The sequence below is a fragment of the Puma concolor genome, chromosome D2 (genome assembly GCF_028749965.1).
Source record: "Puma concolor isolate L17-30 chromosome D2, mPumCon1.1.hap2, whole genome shotgun sequence".
Lineage (NCBI taxonomy): Eukaryota > Metazoa > Chordata > Mammalia > Carnivora > Felidae > Puma > Puma concolor.
Window position 1 is genome coordinate 70,500,936 of NC_141677.1, and position 13,263 is coordinate 70,514,198.

General features: G+C 44.8%; 1 protein-coding gene across 1 annotated transcript in view; it reads right to left on the minus strand.

Moving 5' to 3' along the window:
* The window catches only part of LOC112854286 (guanylate cyclase 2G-like), a 46,256-nt gene that overhangs the window by 21,757 nt on the left and 11,236 nt on the right, over positions 1-13,263 (minus strand). The window contains 6 exon segments of the mRNA XM_025917761.1: positions 4,996-5,067; positions 5,591-5,695; positions 6,420-6,503; positions 8,702-8,839; positions 11,381-11,544; positions 12,188-12,309. Of these exon segments, the coding sequence (XP_025773546.1) occupies positions 4,996-5,067; positions 5,591-5,695; positions 6,420-6,503; positions 8,702-8,839; positions 11,381-11,544; positions 12,188-12,309 (685 nt within the window).

Sequence of the window (13,263 nt, forward strand, 5' to 3'; positions counted from 1 at the left end):
CGTAGTGACCTTGTAGAGTCAGGTGGTATTGTCATTGACCTCATTTTACAAATAGGGAAAGGGAGAAATGAAGAAGCTAACCTGCCCCAGGTCACATCGCTGGCCCGCAGTGGAGCAGGACTGGGAATAAGTACAGTCCGATTCCCAAGTCCCTGCCCTTGACCAACTGCACAAATGCCCTCGACTGAAGAAAGAAAGCTCTGAAGGGCAGAGAGTGAGGAGTGACTGAGCATTGCATTGAAGCCACCAGGGTCCATGGAGATTCTCACTGTGATGTGGATCTGTGATGAACAAATAAATATCAATAAACCTTTTTTTGAGCACTTTGTACTATGCATTGTGCAGGGTGCTTTATACATGTTATCACATTTGGTCTTTCTGGAGATAGATTAATATTCCCATTCTCTGCTTCCCAATGAGGAAACTCACAGTTTTAAACTGCTCCTGAAGAGTGAGGGCAAAGCTGGAATATAAACCCAGGTTGGGTTGCCTTCAAAGTACAGCCGCTTCTAAATCATTAGCTTTTATTGTTTCCAGTGTCCTGGTGATTGTCCAGGAGGCTGCGGGGGGGGGGGGGGGGGGGGGCGGGGCGGCGGGGTGGTCAAAGCACACCTATTCTCCTAACACCATGATAGGAGGTTCAAATGACAAGCCCAGCTGAGAAGGGGGGTGATGTCACCCATGGGTGTGGTCCATAGCACTCAATGTTCCAGAAAAGATGAATGTGAGGAGGCCCTGAGTGGACTATTGCACCCAGAGATGGGGTCCTTGGGCCTCTTGGTCACCAGCTCAGGGACTCACTCTCCCTCCAGCAGTGATCATAGTCTGAGTCACCATCCTGCTTTAGTAAAACTCCTGAGCCAATAATGCATTAGAAATTCAGTCTGGGGTGCCTGGGTGGCTCAGTCAGTTAAGTGTCTGACTCTTGGTTTCAGCTCAGATCATGACCTCAGAGTTCGTGAGTTCGAGCCCCACATCGGGCTCCGTGCTGACAGTATGAGCCTGCTTCGGATTCTCTCTCCCTCTCTCTCTCTGCCCGCCCCTACTCATTCTCTCTCTCTCTCAAAATAAATAAATAAACTTAAAAAAAAGAAAGAAACACAGGCTAATGCAGAAAGCAGTGAGGAAACCCCCAGGGCAGTGGATACACCACTCCTACTCCCGCCCCCAAATTCAGGAGGCTTGTGTGTTTTTTGAGACGATAGAGTTCAATCACATTTTGGGACTGCAACCCACTCACTTGAACCCGGAGGGGGCTGTCTGGGGGCCGTCTCTGGAATTCTCCAGTGAGGCTCAACAAGCCAAGGTCTGGGCATGCAATCTGGGGAGACCTCTGTGCAATCAAGAATTCTCTCTCACCTCATGGAGACCTCCCCATGCAGCAGGGCTGTCCCTGACCCTCACAACTATCCCTGGCCTTGCTAGAGCCAGGCCCACCCTAGGCAGGAGACATTTTACATCTGGTCACCACTGATCACTCCTGACGTCCAGGTTTATTAACAGAGCACATTCCATTAGAAGATGTTTGGGATACAGTGGAAATCCTAGAAATGGAGTCCTCTTTAAGAGACACCACACATCTCTTCAGTTCTTTTTCTTTTCCTGTTGTGGTGGAAAAGTATGATTTTATGTGTATTGTCACAGGACAAGTGGAACTGAGAGGTTTATGATTTATGTGCCAGATCTCATGCACTTCTTGCAATTCTATTACCGACCTGTCTGCTAGTTACATTTACTCCCCTCCTGGAAAGTTGAGTGGCGGGTACCCCCAGTGCTCTCATTTCTGCATCCCACATTTGGGGTCTCTTGTAGTTTATACAGGCAAGAAGCAGAACATGGAAGGAAGAACTCAGCCTTTGGAGACAGACTGGTTGCAAATCCCAACCTCCCTCTTACCAGTTGGGTGGTTACTTCACCTTCACTAAGCCTCATTTTATTTCCTCTTGAAAACGGAGTAACTATTAATTTTATTAATATTGGAGTTAAAAGTGAACGAATAGTGGCATGAATTGCTGGTTATTAAGAACACTGTCCAATAGAAACACAGTGCAAGCTACGTGTATAATTTTCACTTGTTCAGTTAAATAGGTAAAATTACTTTTAATGATATATTTTACTTAGCCCAATGTATTTAAAAAACTTATTTCAATATGTAATCAATATAGAAATAGTGAGATATTTTTACTAATTCTTTGAATCTGGTGTGAATTTTACACTTTCCGCACACTTCAGTTGGAGCTACCTACGTTACCAGTGGTTAGTAGTCCCATGCAGCTGGTATTTTTTGGACAGTGCTAATTCATCCCATAGGACTGTTGGGGGAATAAATTTTTTGACTGTACATTTTTTTAGTACTAGTGATGGAGTTATCTGTGATAACAGCAACACTATTGCTTCACCTAACAAATGATATTTGGTATATACCTATTAATGGGTAAGCACAGTGCTGAGCATATCTTAGTTCTCGCAACAACTCTACGAGATGGGGACTGTTGTTATCTTTATTTTATACACAGGGACACTGAGGCTCAAGGTAGGTAAGATCACCTGGTCAGTAGTGGAAAGCCAGGGTTCAAACACCCAAGACAACTTCAATGCCAACTGCTCTCATCCTCTTAATCCATTAAGACTTCTCTTACTTAGAAATTGAAGTCCCATCCCTCACTCGAGAAGAGTATTATAATCTCCAAAGCTCCTTCCCAGGCTGGCTCCACTGGGTTGAACTCTTCAGGAACAGGACAATGAGCCAATTCTTCTGTGCCCTCCATGCCCAGAATTGGGTCTCAGTCAAATTAGGTGCTCAGTCAATATATGTTGGTTGACTTGAAAAGTCTGTGGCATCTCGGAATTTCTCTGGTACCTGGCATCAAGAGTGTTCTGGTCAAATAAACATCAGGAGAGGAATTGTTTTTATGATTGATATGTGATGGCCAGAAGCACAATCTGACGTAGAGAGCTTGGCCCAGTGCCTGGGTCACCAATGGGAAATCTCTGAGAAGCTTTCGTGAATTTTATGTTACTACAGTCCCTTTCGAAGGAATTCTGGCAGAGTAATTGACCCTGAAGCGCCTAAATGTGCCTTGACTGAACTCATTATGACTTCCTTACACTGTCCCATAATGCGCACGCTCCATTTCAGAAGACAGCAATCCTTCTAAAGCAAGGTGTCCAGCTGTCTTTGGTTCCCCTGGCATGGAGCAGGGGATAGAGACTCAGTGACCTGAAAGGACTGATTAATACCAGGGAGACTTTCCTTTCAGAGTGCCATTATCACCTACTCTAGCATTTCTCCAGAGAAACTTTTGGGTTAACTCCTCTCAAAAACCAAATGCCAATGGAAAAAGCTAAATCTATTAGTTATTCGTATCTTACCTGGGGACAGCTAACTTACTCGTTTTTTCTTCATAACAAATATACATGATGTCATCTGTTTTGGCTGGGGCAGGAGACAGATCCCTGGAGTCTAGAATACTTCTCTGGGCTTGGTAGGAAGGGAAGAGAATGTGGGTGAAGGGAAGGAGAGAGGAGTCCAGGGTAGAAAAGGATGCCACATCAGATCCTATTTATAACTATCCCACCATTTAATTTTATATGTATATTTCCTAACTTTTTTTTTCTGTACCTAGATTTTATTCCATCTAGCGATGAAAACAAGTCCTTGTCTTCTTATGACAGTTCCCAGAGTAAGGCCAACCCTTAAGAGATGTTCCATACAGTTTTACTAAAATAATGACAGTGGTGGCCCAAGGTTGTCCGGGAGGACCCAGTCATAGGCGATTTCAGTTTGTCTACCTTTCTTGGTAATTACAATATTCCGGTTTCCACTAAAGCCCAGGAAACCGAAGTTTCACAAGGCCAGTAAGATTCAGCTTCTCCGACATAAGGAGCAATCAAATCCTAGAGAAAAAAGAAAAAACCTCTTTGATATTAGTCAGGCCAACCTCATCTATTGAACGCACATGGAAGCTGAGGTCCAGAGAGGGGAAGTGACTTTCCAAAGTCACTCACCAGTCACTACTGCAGGAGGGCAGAGCTTATATTTCACCCTGTGTTCCTCACAACACCCAGGCCAAGTCTCAACCTAAAGGAGTCTGTTGGTTGATGAATGGACTGTTGATTGACAGATGATGGCCAGCCCTGTCCTGCTGCCCATGTGTCAGACTGAGGGACTTCCTCACCAAGACCCACTCCCAGGTTGTGGGCATAGTCCCCTCTGATGGTGAAAGCAGGCAGGGCAAGTTTACAAAATGAGGCTGGATTTTAGCCCGGGGTGAGGAGGATAGACTTAGCTGGTCCACACTGACGTGCTGCTCCCCATATTCCCCTTCCATCTGTGAAATGGAGCTATGATAGATCTACCTCATATTTTGTGGTGAGAATTAAATAAGTTAATACACAAAGTGGTAGAAAGCAGGCAAAAATAATCACTAAATATACTTTAGCTACAAGGCCACAAGTACTGCGATTGCTACTATTATTACTTTTTTTTTTTCTTTCCGAACACCACAACCCTCTTTGCCCAAAGGAAAGACTCTGCTGCCCGCTTTTACAGCTTCCAGATCTGCATCCATAGCCCACCTCTCAGGTCAAGAGCTTTGAGGTAATTGTGGCACCAATTCCCATTTTCTGGGGAAAGGAATCAAAAACTAGGCAGAAAGAAGGGGTATTGGGAATCTTCCTCCCCAGCTTGTTTCATGGCCTAGTAATTAGATTTTCTTCGGGGTAAAGAGTTCTACCCTGAAATGTAAATACTCTGCTCTTTGGGTACTGGATAAACCTAGCATCCCTTTCAACTTTAGTGTGCCTACTTGAAATCAAGGAGGGTGAAAAGAATGGAAAACCTGACTGAAGTGGTGAGTTTTAAGTGCAATCACTTTGAGGAGATCTGAGCAAGATCAGAGTTTTCAGGAAAGATTACAGTTCAACTTCACCAAAAACACGGAACAACTCAAAAACGCTATGGTATTTGTTCCTTAAGTTTTATGCCATACTCACCTTGACGATGTCATATGCAAACGAGAGTTTGAATATCCAATCCATCTCATTCTCTGAGTTTCTCAAAACATCCTGAAAGACAGTTACTCAGATTATCACCATTGACTCAACCTGAAGCACAGGGGGTTTTGTGTGCTGAATGGTTTTGATTCTAATATGTTGGATCATTTTGACCAGAACCAAATATAGCCACCTGAGGCAGAGTACTCTACAGCCAATACTCGAAATTTCCCAGGAGATATTATAACCTGACTCATTGTTAAGTCTGGAGTCTTATAAATACTTCCTTTTTCCAGACATAAAAATGATGGTCACATACTATGGGTAGGAGGGGGTCCAGAAACACAATTCAGAAGTAGCAATAGTGTCTTAGGCAACAAAAACAGGTTCAGGCAATCTCCACCCAGAGCAAAGAAAAATTGACTGTTGGCAATTCCACTGCTAATTGTATCCCCTGTAGGCGGCCCAACAAGATAATGCAGGTCTTGCAATTAAACCAGAGAGGGACTGTTCTTGGATAAAGGGCAAAACATTGACGAGTTCTTTATTAGCTGCTATTAATCTAACCTGAAGTAAGGTTTACTAGTTCGCTCACCGTAAGACTCCCTTTTTTGCAATACTGGGTGACAATGCAGACATTGGGTGGTTCTGTGCAAATGCCAAAGAAGGGGACAATGTTTTCATGCCCTACTTCATATACCTGAAAATAATAATAATAGCTTATGATCGTAGTACGTCTCCTGTGCTGGGAACTCTGCTGTGTGCTTTACATACACTTAATTCTCACAAAGACCCTGTGAGAAAGGAACTCTGACTGTTCCTATTTACAGATGAGGAAACTGATGCTTAACAGTAAAATAATGTGTTGAAGATCGTACAACTTATTAGTGGCAGAGCTGGGAGGTAAATCCAGGCAGTCTGCCTCTAGCAAATAAACCAGAGGAATGATCCAAGTCTAACCTTAGCCATGGGGATTAACTAAAACCACATCACAGTAAACAGACCTGGCCCTGCTTCCTGGTGTTCATGGCTGTCAATGCCACGGTGTCTGGGCCATGACAGGTCATAGATTTCAAGCAAGAAGTCAGACCCCATGAATCTGACTCCATCCAAGGAAAAGTTTCAAGAGAGGTGAACAATCCTCACAGACACAGAGGATGGAGAGGTGGAATGAAGGCCAGGGGGAATTTAAGGGAAAAGGGCAAGGCTGGAAGGGGTCCCAGATTTCAGGTGCCTAAAGGGTCTTAAGCCTAACGTCTGGGCTGTCAGGGGATGGGGGTAGTGGGCCAAGGTAAAGGGAAGAAGCTTCCCATCATTGATCCTTTGGACTGGGGTGTTCCCAGATGGGAAGAGGGAGCTGGCAGCAGAGAGCCAGAGATCAGCGCCACTTTTTCTCTCCCAGGGAGAGGGGGGAGGAGCCTCACCAGTCGGATTTCCTGCAGCACAGATGGCTTCCTGACTGAGGCTTTTGCTTGGTCACCCACGTAGCAGATGGCCACATGGTTTCCCTGGAACCAGAGACAAAGTGGAATGCTCTTAATCCAGGATGATCCAGAAAAGCTCTACTCAGAAAAGACTAGGAAGGGAAGCAGGAAAACCAGCAAGAAATCCACCTACAAAAGGGACATCAGAGTCCAGATCAGGCCAGGGTGGCACTGTGCTATGTGTAGGTGCTCAGCTAGCTTCTTAACACATAAGATCTCATTTCCCACGTATCATAGCCCTGCAAGACGGGCATGTTTCCACGTGGGAATCACTAAGGTTCAGTAACTTGTCCAAGGTCACACATTTGTAGGTAATACAGCCAGAATTTGAACATCTGACTCCAAGATTACACTCTATTACACAGTAATGTCCCATTTTCATTCAAAGGGATGGTGAGCTGAGGTCTTAAGAGTAAGCCTGGAGTCAGATACCTGGGTTAAGGCCATTTCTACTGCTTACGACCTTACTGCTCTTACCTTACTTCTGCTTACCTTTTACTGCTTACAGCTTACTAACTTTGAACAAGGGATTTAACTTCTCCAAGCTTCCATTTCCTCATCCGTACCATGGAGATTAAAAAGGAAACTTATCTCATAGAGTTCTTACAACGGTTAAATCAGTTAAAATACGTAACACTGTTAACTCAATGCTTGGCACATATCTGGCTTTCAGGAAGTGGCATATCTCATTGCCATTACCTATTAAGTTTGCTTTAAGAGAGTCAATAAATTGCCACAAATCATCTGACAACCTGGGGAAATCTGCACAGAAAAAAAGATAGAATCGGGACACACAAGCCTCAGCACAATTTAAATGCCAACCCAAGATCTCCCACTTTTAGTATGGGGTTAATTGCAAAAGACTCTGGTCTATGATGGGGGTTCCCAAGGAGGAAGGCACCCCGTGGGATAGAGGAGAGGGTTCTTGGAAGAGGTAATGCTAAGGCTGAACTCTGAAGGGCACGAAGGTTCCAGAGGGGGTGGGGTAGGGGCAGTAGTCATGGCATTGTCGAAGGTGAAAAACACACATGGCTTAAGCAGTAAGACCGACTGGATAGTATAGGATTTCAGACACGAAAAACAATTTTTCTGAAAGTAGGCTGGGACTAGGCAGTAGACAGCCTTGAACCCTTGTTAAAGAGTTTGGACACTACCATAAAGAGCTGGGGACCCCAGTGATGGTATTTGAGGGAGAAGAGAGCAAATATTTCAGGAAGATTAATCAATAGAGATATTCTGTGGCTTCCTGGCTGCCATCTCTAAATGGCTACTGGACCATTATACACTGTTTTGTATGAATAAAGGTGCTCAGGGTTTTATGGATGATGATATTCAAGACAGTTTTTTTGTAGTTCGAAAACCCAAGTAAACATTTAGAAAAATAAGTTCAGTTGCAAGAGGAATGCTTTGGTTCCAATCTTCATGAAACCCAATTTAGAGCAAGGAACAAAATTTTCCTTGCTTAGAGCTTTTGGCCCCTGCTCTCTGGGACCTCCCAGATAATATTTTTTTTTTTGTATATTTCAAACACTATATATGAGGTTTTTTTTCATCACATAGTTTTCACCCAGAGGACTTGAACTTCTAGAGGAGTGCTAAGCACAGGCAGCCATAACGGTCTGGGGAGTGGAAGAGAGGGTGAGAAAGGGCAGGCAGGAATTATGTCGCAGGCTCTGGTGGCTGTCCATGCTTATACTGCAGCAGCCAATTCGTCAGTGCTGAAGTCGTACCAAGGAGGCAGTAATACATGCTCTACGAAGACACTGTCCAATAAGGTAGTCACTAGCCACATGAGGTTCCCCCCAAATTAAAATTATATAAAACTCAAAACCGGTTCCCCAGCACACTCATGTTTAATAGTCTTAGAACAGTACCATACTGGACCACGCAGATTTGGAATATTTTCCTCTTTATGGCAAGTTCTCTTGGACAGAGCTGAGTCTAGTCTAGAAGCCAGCGTAGGAATCACCTGGGAGCTTGTTAGGGAAAATGCAGAATCTCAGGCCCCACCCCAGACCCACTCAACAGCATCGGCTTTGTAACAAGAGCCCCGGTATTTCATGTACACATTGGAGTTTGAGACGCACCGCTCTGGAGCCACAAGAACACCCCGGCTTTTACTTGGAGTGTTCCCCTATTCACAGTGCCCTGCCTGGCAGAAAGGACAGGGGACAGAGACACACACTACAACATGCATGCAGTCACTTTGCCCTCAATAGTACCTGGTAAGGCCCTACAGGGGCATAAAAGACCTCTTCCACCTGCTGGCTCTTGACAAGGGAACTGGCATCCCCAGAAATCATCACACTAGATGAGTTACTGTTGCTTCCTCTCGACACGGGCGTGCATCTCTGGGATGGCTGTAAAACACAACGCAACCCGATTGCTCTCCGTAGCACAACCAAGTACCGAAGAGAGTGTGCCTTTTATAGTTCAGGAAAATGGGCACCAAGGTCACGCAGTTAATAAGTGGGGAAAGTCAGGCCTTGAGTCCTGATCCCTCTGACCCAAATGCTTGGCTACTACATGAGTCACTCTTGTGTCTATACCACCACAGACAGTTGTCATGGATAAGGCTCTGGGGTCAGGCGGCCCGAATTCAAGTTCTGGCTCTGGCGCTTAATTCGATGTGTCTCCTGATGCCAGAATCCTCTTCTGAAATGAGCACCTAACCACATTACCTCTCTATTTAATAACCCCAGTGCCTCCCTAACACCTAGAGAATGTATTTAAAACAGAGGAATGCTGTTTTTCAAGCAGAGTCTTACCTGGAACCCTAATGTAGAAACCGGGCAGGACAGAGCAGAGCTGATTTGGTTGAAGAGGGAAGAAGGCTGAGTATTCTTCTCCATCACACTCTCCACCCCCAATCTGTCATTCACCCCAGGACCAGACCAGTGAGCCCCAGAACCCCCAGGGACTTTGGAAACGACTTGCTAGTGAAGTCTGGTCTGGTCCTAACGTGTTGGAGCTTCCTTGAGCTCCTCTAAGTCACCTTTATTTTTTGAAAGTCACAACTCATTTAGTGAATGAATAGTACATTCAAGAATACCACTAAAAAGAAATGAATAATACAAACTACAATTTTGAAAAGAAAGCCAACATAACAGGAACAACGCATACGTAACATGAGAGAAATGTTTGATTTTGACCCATAATGCATTCCTTATCTTCACAGTTAATCTAAATGTCCGTGAGAACAAACCTATATACTTTGGTCTCACTTTAGTGCTTTTTTTTAACAAGCACCAACATTCTAGAACACTTTTCTTTTGCTCTGAGATATTTAAGACTCATAAATCTGGTCAAATACGTAGATTCTTGTTATTCTCTTTGATATCTTGAATAGCATGTACTCCTGAGCAAGTACTCTCTGAAATTCTAAAATTACTGATCTTTAAAATTCATTTCAGTTGTAGGTTTTTAATAAATTGAGGTGAAAGCAAAATTTACTCCCTCCCTCTCCCTCTTCCCAGGAACAGAGAGCTCTTATTAAACTGCAGGAACTCACGTGCCTGGGTGGCTCAGTCGGCAGGGCATCCCAACTCTTGATTTCAGCTCAGTCATCGTCTCCCAGTTCGTAGGTTCGGGCCCTGCATCAGGCACTGCGCTAACAGTGTGGAGCCTGATTGGGATTCACTCTCTCTCCCTGTCTCTCTCTGTCCTTCCCCTGTGATCTCTCTCTCTCTCTCTCTCTGTCTCAAAATAAATAAATAAACTTAAAAAATTGTTTAAAAAAACCTATAGAAACTTGAATCCGTCTTTCTAATCTAAAGAACATTTCTTACTAACATTTCCGGTAGGGCAATAAATCCTCCCAAATAATCAATGTATGCTTGCAAAGATTGCCCTGTTTAATATCAATAACAAAAAAAAGAAAAAAGAAAGAAAAGACACTTCAAAATTTCAAGCTAAAATACACTGAGTCATAAGATACAGTCATGGTAATAGTTTTTGAAATTATGTAAATGTTACACCCTTATCAAACAATGTTATGTTTATTAAATGTAATAAATATACATTTATTTATTTAATGTATATTAAATCAATATTTAATATATTTATAAATATATAAATCCTGGCTCACCCTGCGTTACTTCTCTCCTGGTCATCTCTAGCAAATCCCTCTTCCCAAATGTCACCTGCTTTCTGAAGATGCGGCTGAGACATTTACTCACTCCATTTATGGGGCTTCTGTCTCACCCTATAGACACCTCCGTGGGGCTCGCCTCCCTCAGAAGAGGTCGTTGAGCAAATGATTTTTACTATATTCGTCGTCAGCCGGTTAAAGGAGTTCGTGTGGTTTTAAAAATAACGAAATGCTGCCCGGGAGACAGCTTTGATATTTGAGCAGGATATATGAGTCCTTACACCCACAGGGTAATAGAGCTGAAGGGAATCTTTGAGACCATCTGATCATTTATAAGAATTCAGAAGCTAAGGCCCAGAAATGACATTCCCAGGGATATTCATCAAGGAAGTGGGAGGCCCAGAGCCAGAATGTGGGGCTAAAGGCTCCGTTAAGCACTCACTTTATAAATGAGTCAGCCTCATGGGGCGCCTGGGTGGCGCAGTCGGTTAAGCGTCCGACTTCAGCCAGGTCACGATCTCGCGGTCCGTGAGTTCAAGCCCCGCGTCAGGCTCTGGGCTGATGGCTCAGAGCCTGGAGCCTGTTTCCGATTCTGTGTCTCCCTCTCTCTCTGCCCCTCCCCCGTTCATGCTCTGTCTCTCTCTGTCCCAAAAATAAATAAACGTTGGAAAAAAAAAATTAAAAAAAAAAAAAAAAAGAAAAAAAAAATAAATGAGTCAGCCTCAGCTTTCAGAAACTCCTAGATGAGGTCCCTTCCACAAATCACTAGCCGTGAGCAGGAAGTGGCTATCTGGGCCGGCTGTGGCCTCACCTTGTTTGGGGGCAGAATGGTGATGTCATCATAATTGATTTGCCACCAAATGTCTTCCTTTCGCCTTTGCAATTTTCCCCTCTGAATCCTTAACCAAAGACCTATGATGACAGCTCCCAAGACGGTAATCAAGAGGGTCATAGCGAGGATCACAGCAGTCATGCCTAGAGGACAGGGACATGTCATCACTACAGCCTGCTGAAGAACAGAAGAGAGCACGTCCTGGCCCCAGCCTAGTCATGCCACACAGATGCCTCAAAGGCTATCCAGGCATGGGTCCAAGCTAGGATGTCCTGGGTCCACTCAGACTTGTCTCTCCCAAAAATTCTTTTCTGACCTCCCCTCTGGTTCCCATGGCAACTGCACCCACCTCCCCCTGTGGATAGAAACTTCCATTGTAGACAATGGGGATGACTTCTAGTACCACCACCACTGTTACTGAACGCTCACTATGAGTTCTTAGAGTTGTTCTCTGTTATGATCCATCTAATTCCAGGAGCACCAGGCAATACTCCCTTGTTCAGACTCTAACTCCTTAGAAATGAAGTCCCTGAGACTCACATCCCAGGGGCCAGGTTTCCCTGGAGCTGAGGTTCTCTACAGGGGAGGCAGGTGATGTTGGAGATTTTTTGGGTGGCTGCAACTAGAGAGCGTGGCTAGCCTGTAGCGGGTAGAGGCCTGGGATGCAGCTATTCAGTGCACAGGACACGTCCGCACACAAAGAGTAGCCTGCCCCAAACGTCAACAGTGCCACCATTGTTGAGATACCCTCCTGGGGAGAATCCCTACCTACCGCCTTCTCTGAGCGGCCGCACTGACCGGTAGAAGCAGGCGCCTTTCCACAGAGCTCATTGTCAAATCCACAGCTGGGTCTGTCTTCAGGAAGTGAGCCCTGGGGCCAAGGAAGAGTGGAGAGATTCCTCACGGGTCTTAAAAAAAAAAAAAAAAAAAAAAAAGACAATTGTAAGTCAGTGCCCACTGCATATTTATTCTACTTTGTCACTACCTTAGGCAGAGCAGAAGCAACTGAAACATGTGCGTCATTTGCAAGAAGCAAGCCTTGGTCTCTTAATTCAAACATTTGGTGACCCATCCAGTTTTCACACCTCACCTAGACTCTTCAAACTCACCTGCAGATCATCTAATTCATGGAAGGGCACTATCATTCTGTTGCAGAGAAGAGCTGACTTAATCTTTTGATTGGAACCCTGTCACTTTCGATTTAAAAGTGATGTGCCAATGCTCCGGTGTTGCTGGCATTTTCTCCCATGTTTGATGTAGACAAATCTTTTTACACAGCACCTTGACATTGCACACACCAAAACACCGCCTCCTTCGTGGAGAATGCCTGTTCCTACAATACCGAGGATCTGTTTGTTACTGAGGATTATGATTATTTCATTTCCTGGGCCAGTTTACTTTGGCACATGAAAATTCCATAAAGGTAGGGAGGGAGAAAAGTGTCAAATCAAATCTGGATTGGGGGTGGTGATGGTGGGGACAAGTAGCAATTCAATTAAGCTTTAGGTTTCCTTTTAGTTTTCTCATTGATTTATAGCCGAGAGAACAAAAACAGATTTTTTTTCCCCAGGGATTCCTGGGTACAGGAAGCCGGGATGGCACCCAGGTCCTGGTGTCCACAAAGCTGTCTGTTTGGGAATCAGGCCGCCTGGGTTGAGTGGGTTTGGCTGGCTGGGGACTCGACCCTGCAGGGGGTGCTGTGTTCCCCCACCCCTAGGGCAGGGCCTGTCCCTGAGATCACGCCTGTGGGACCTGCCTGGCTGCAAGAGGAGGCCTAGGTCCCCGTGGAGGTGCACTTGGGGGGTGCTGTGTTCTAAACTAGGATCTGAAGTGGCTGAGCCACACCCACAAGCAAGGGCAAG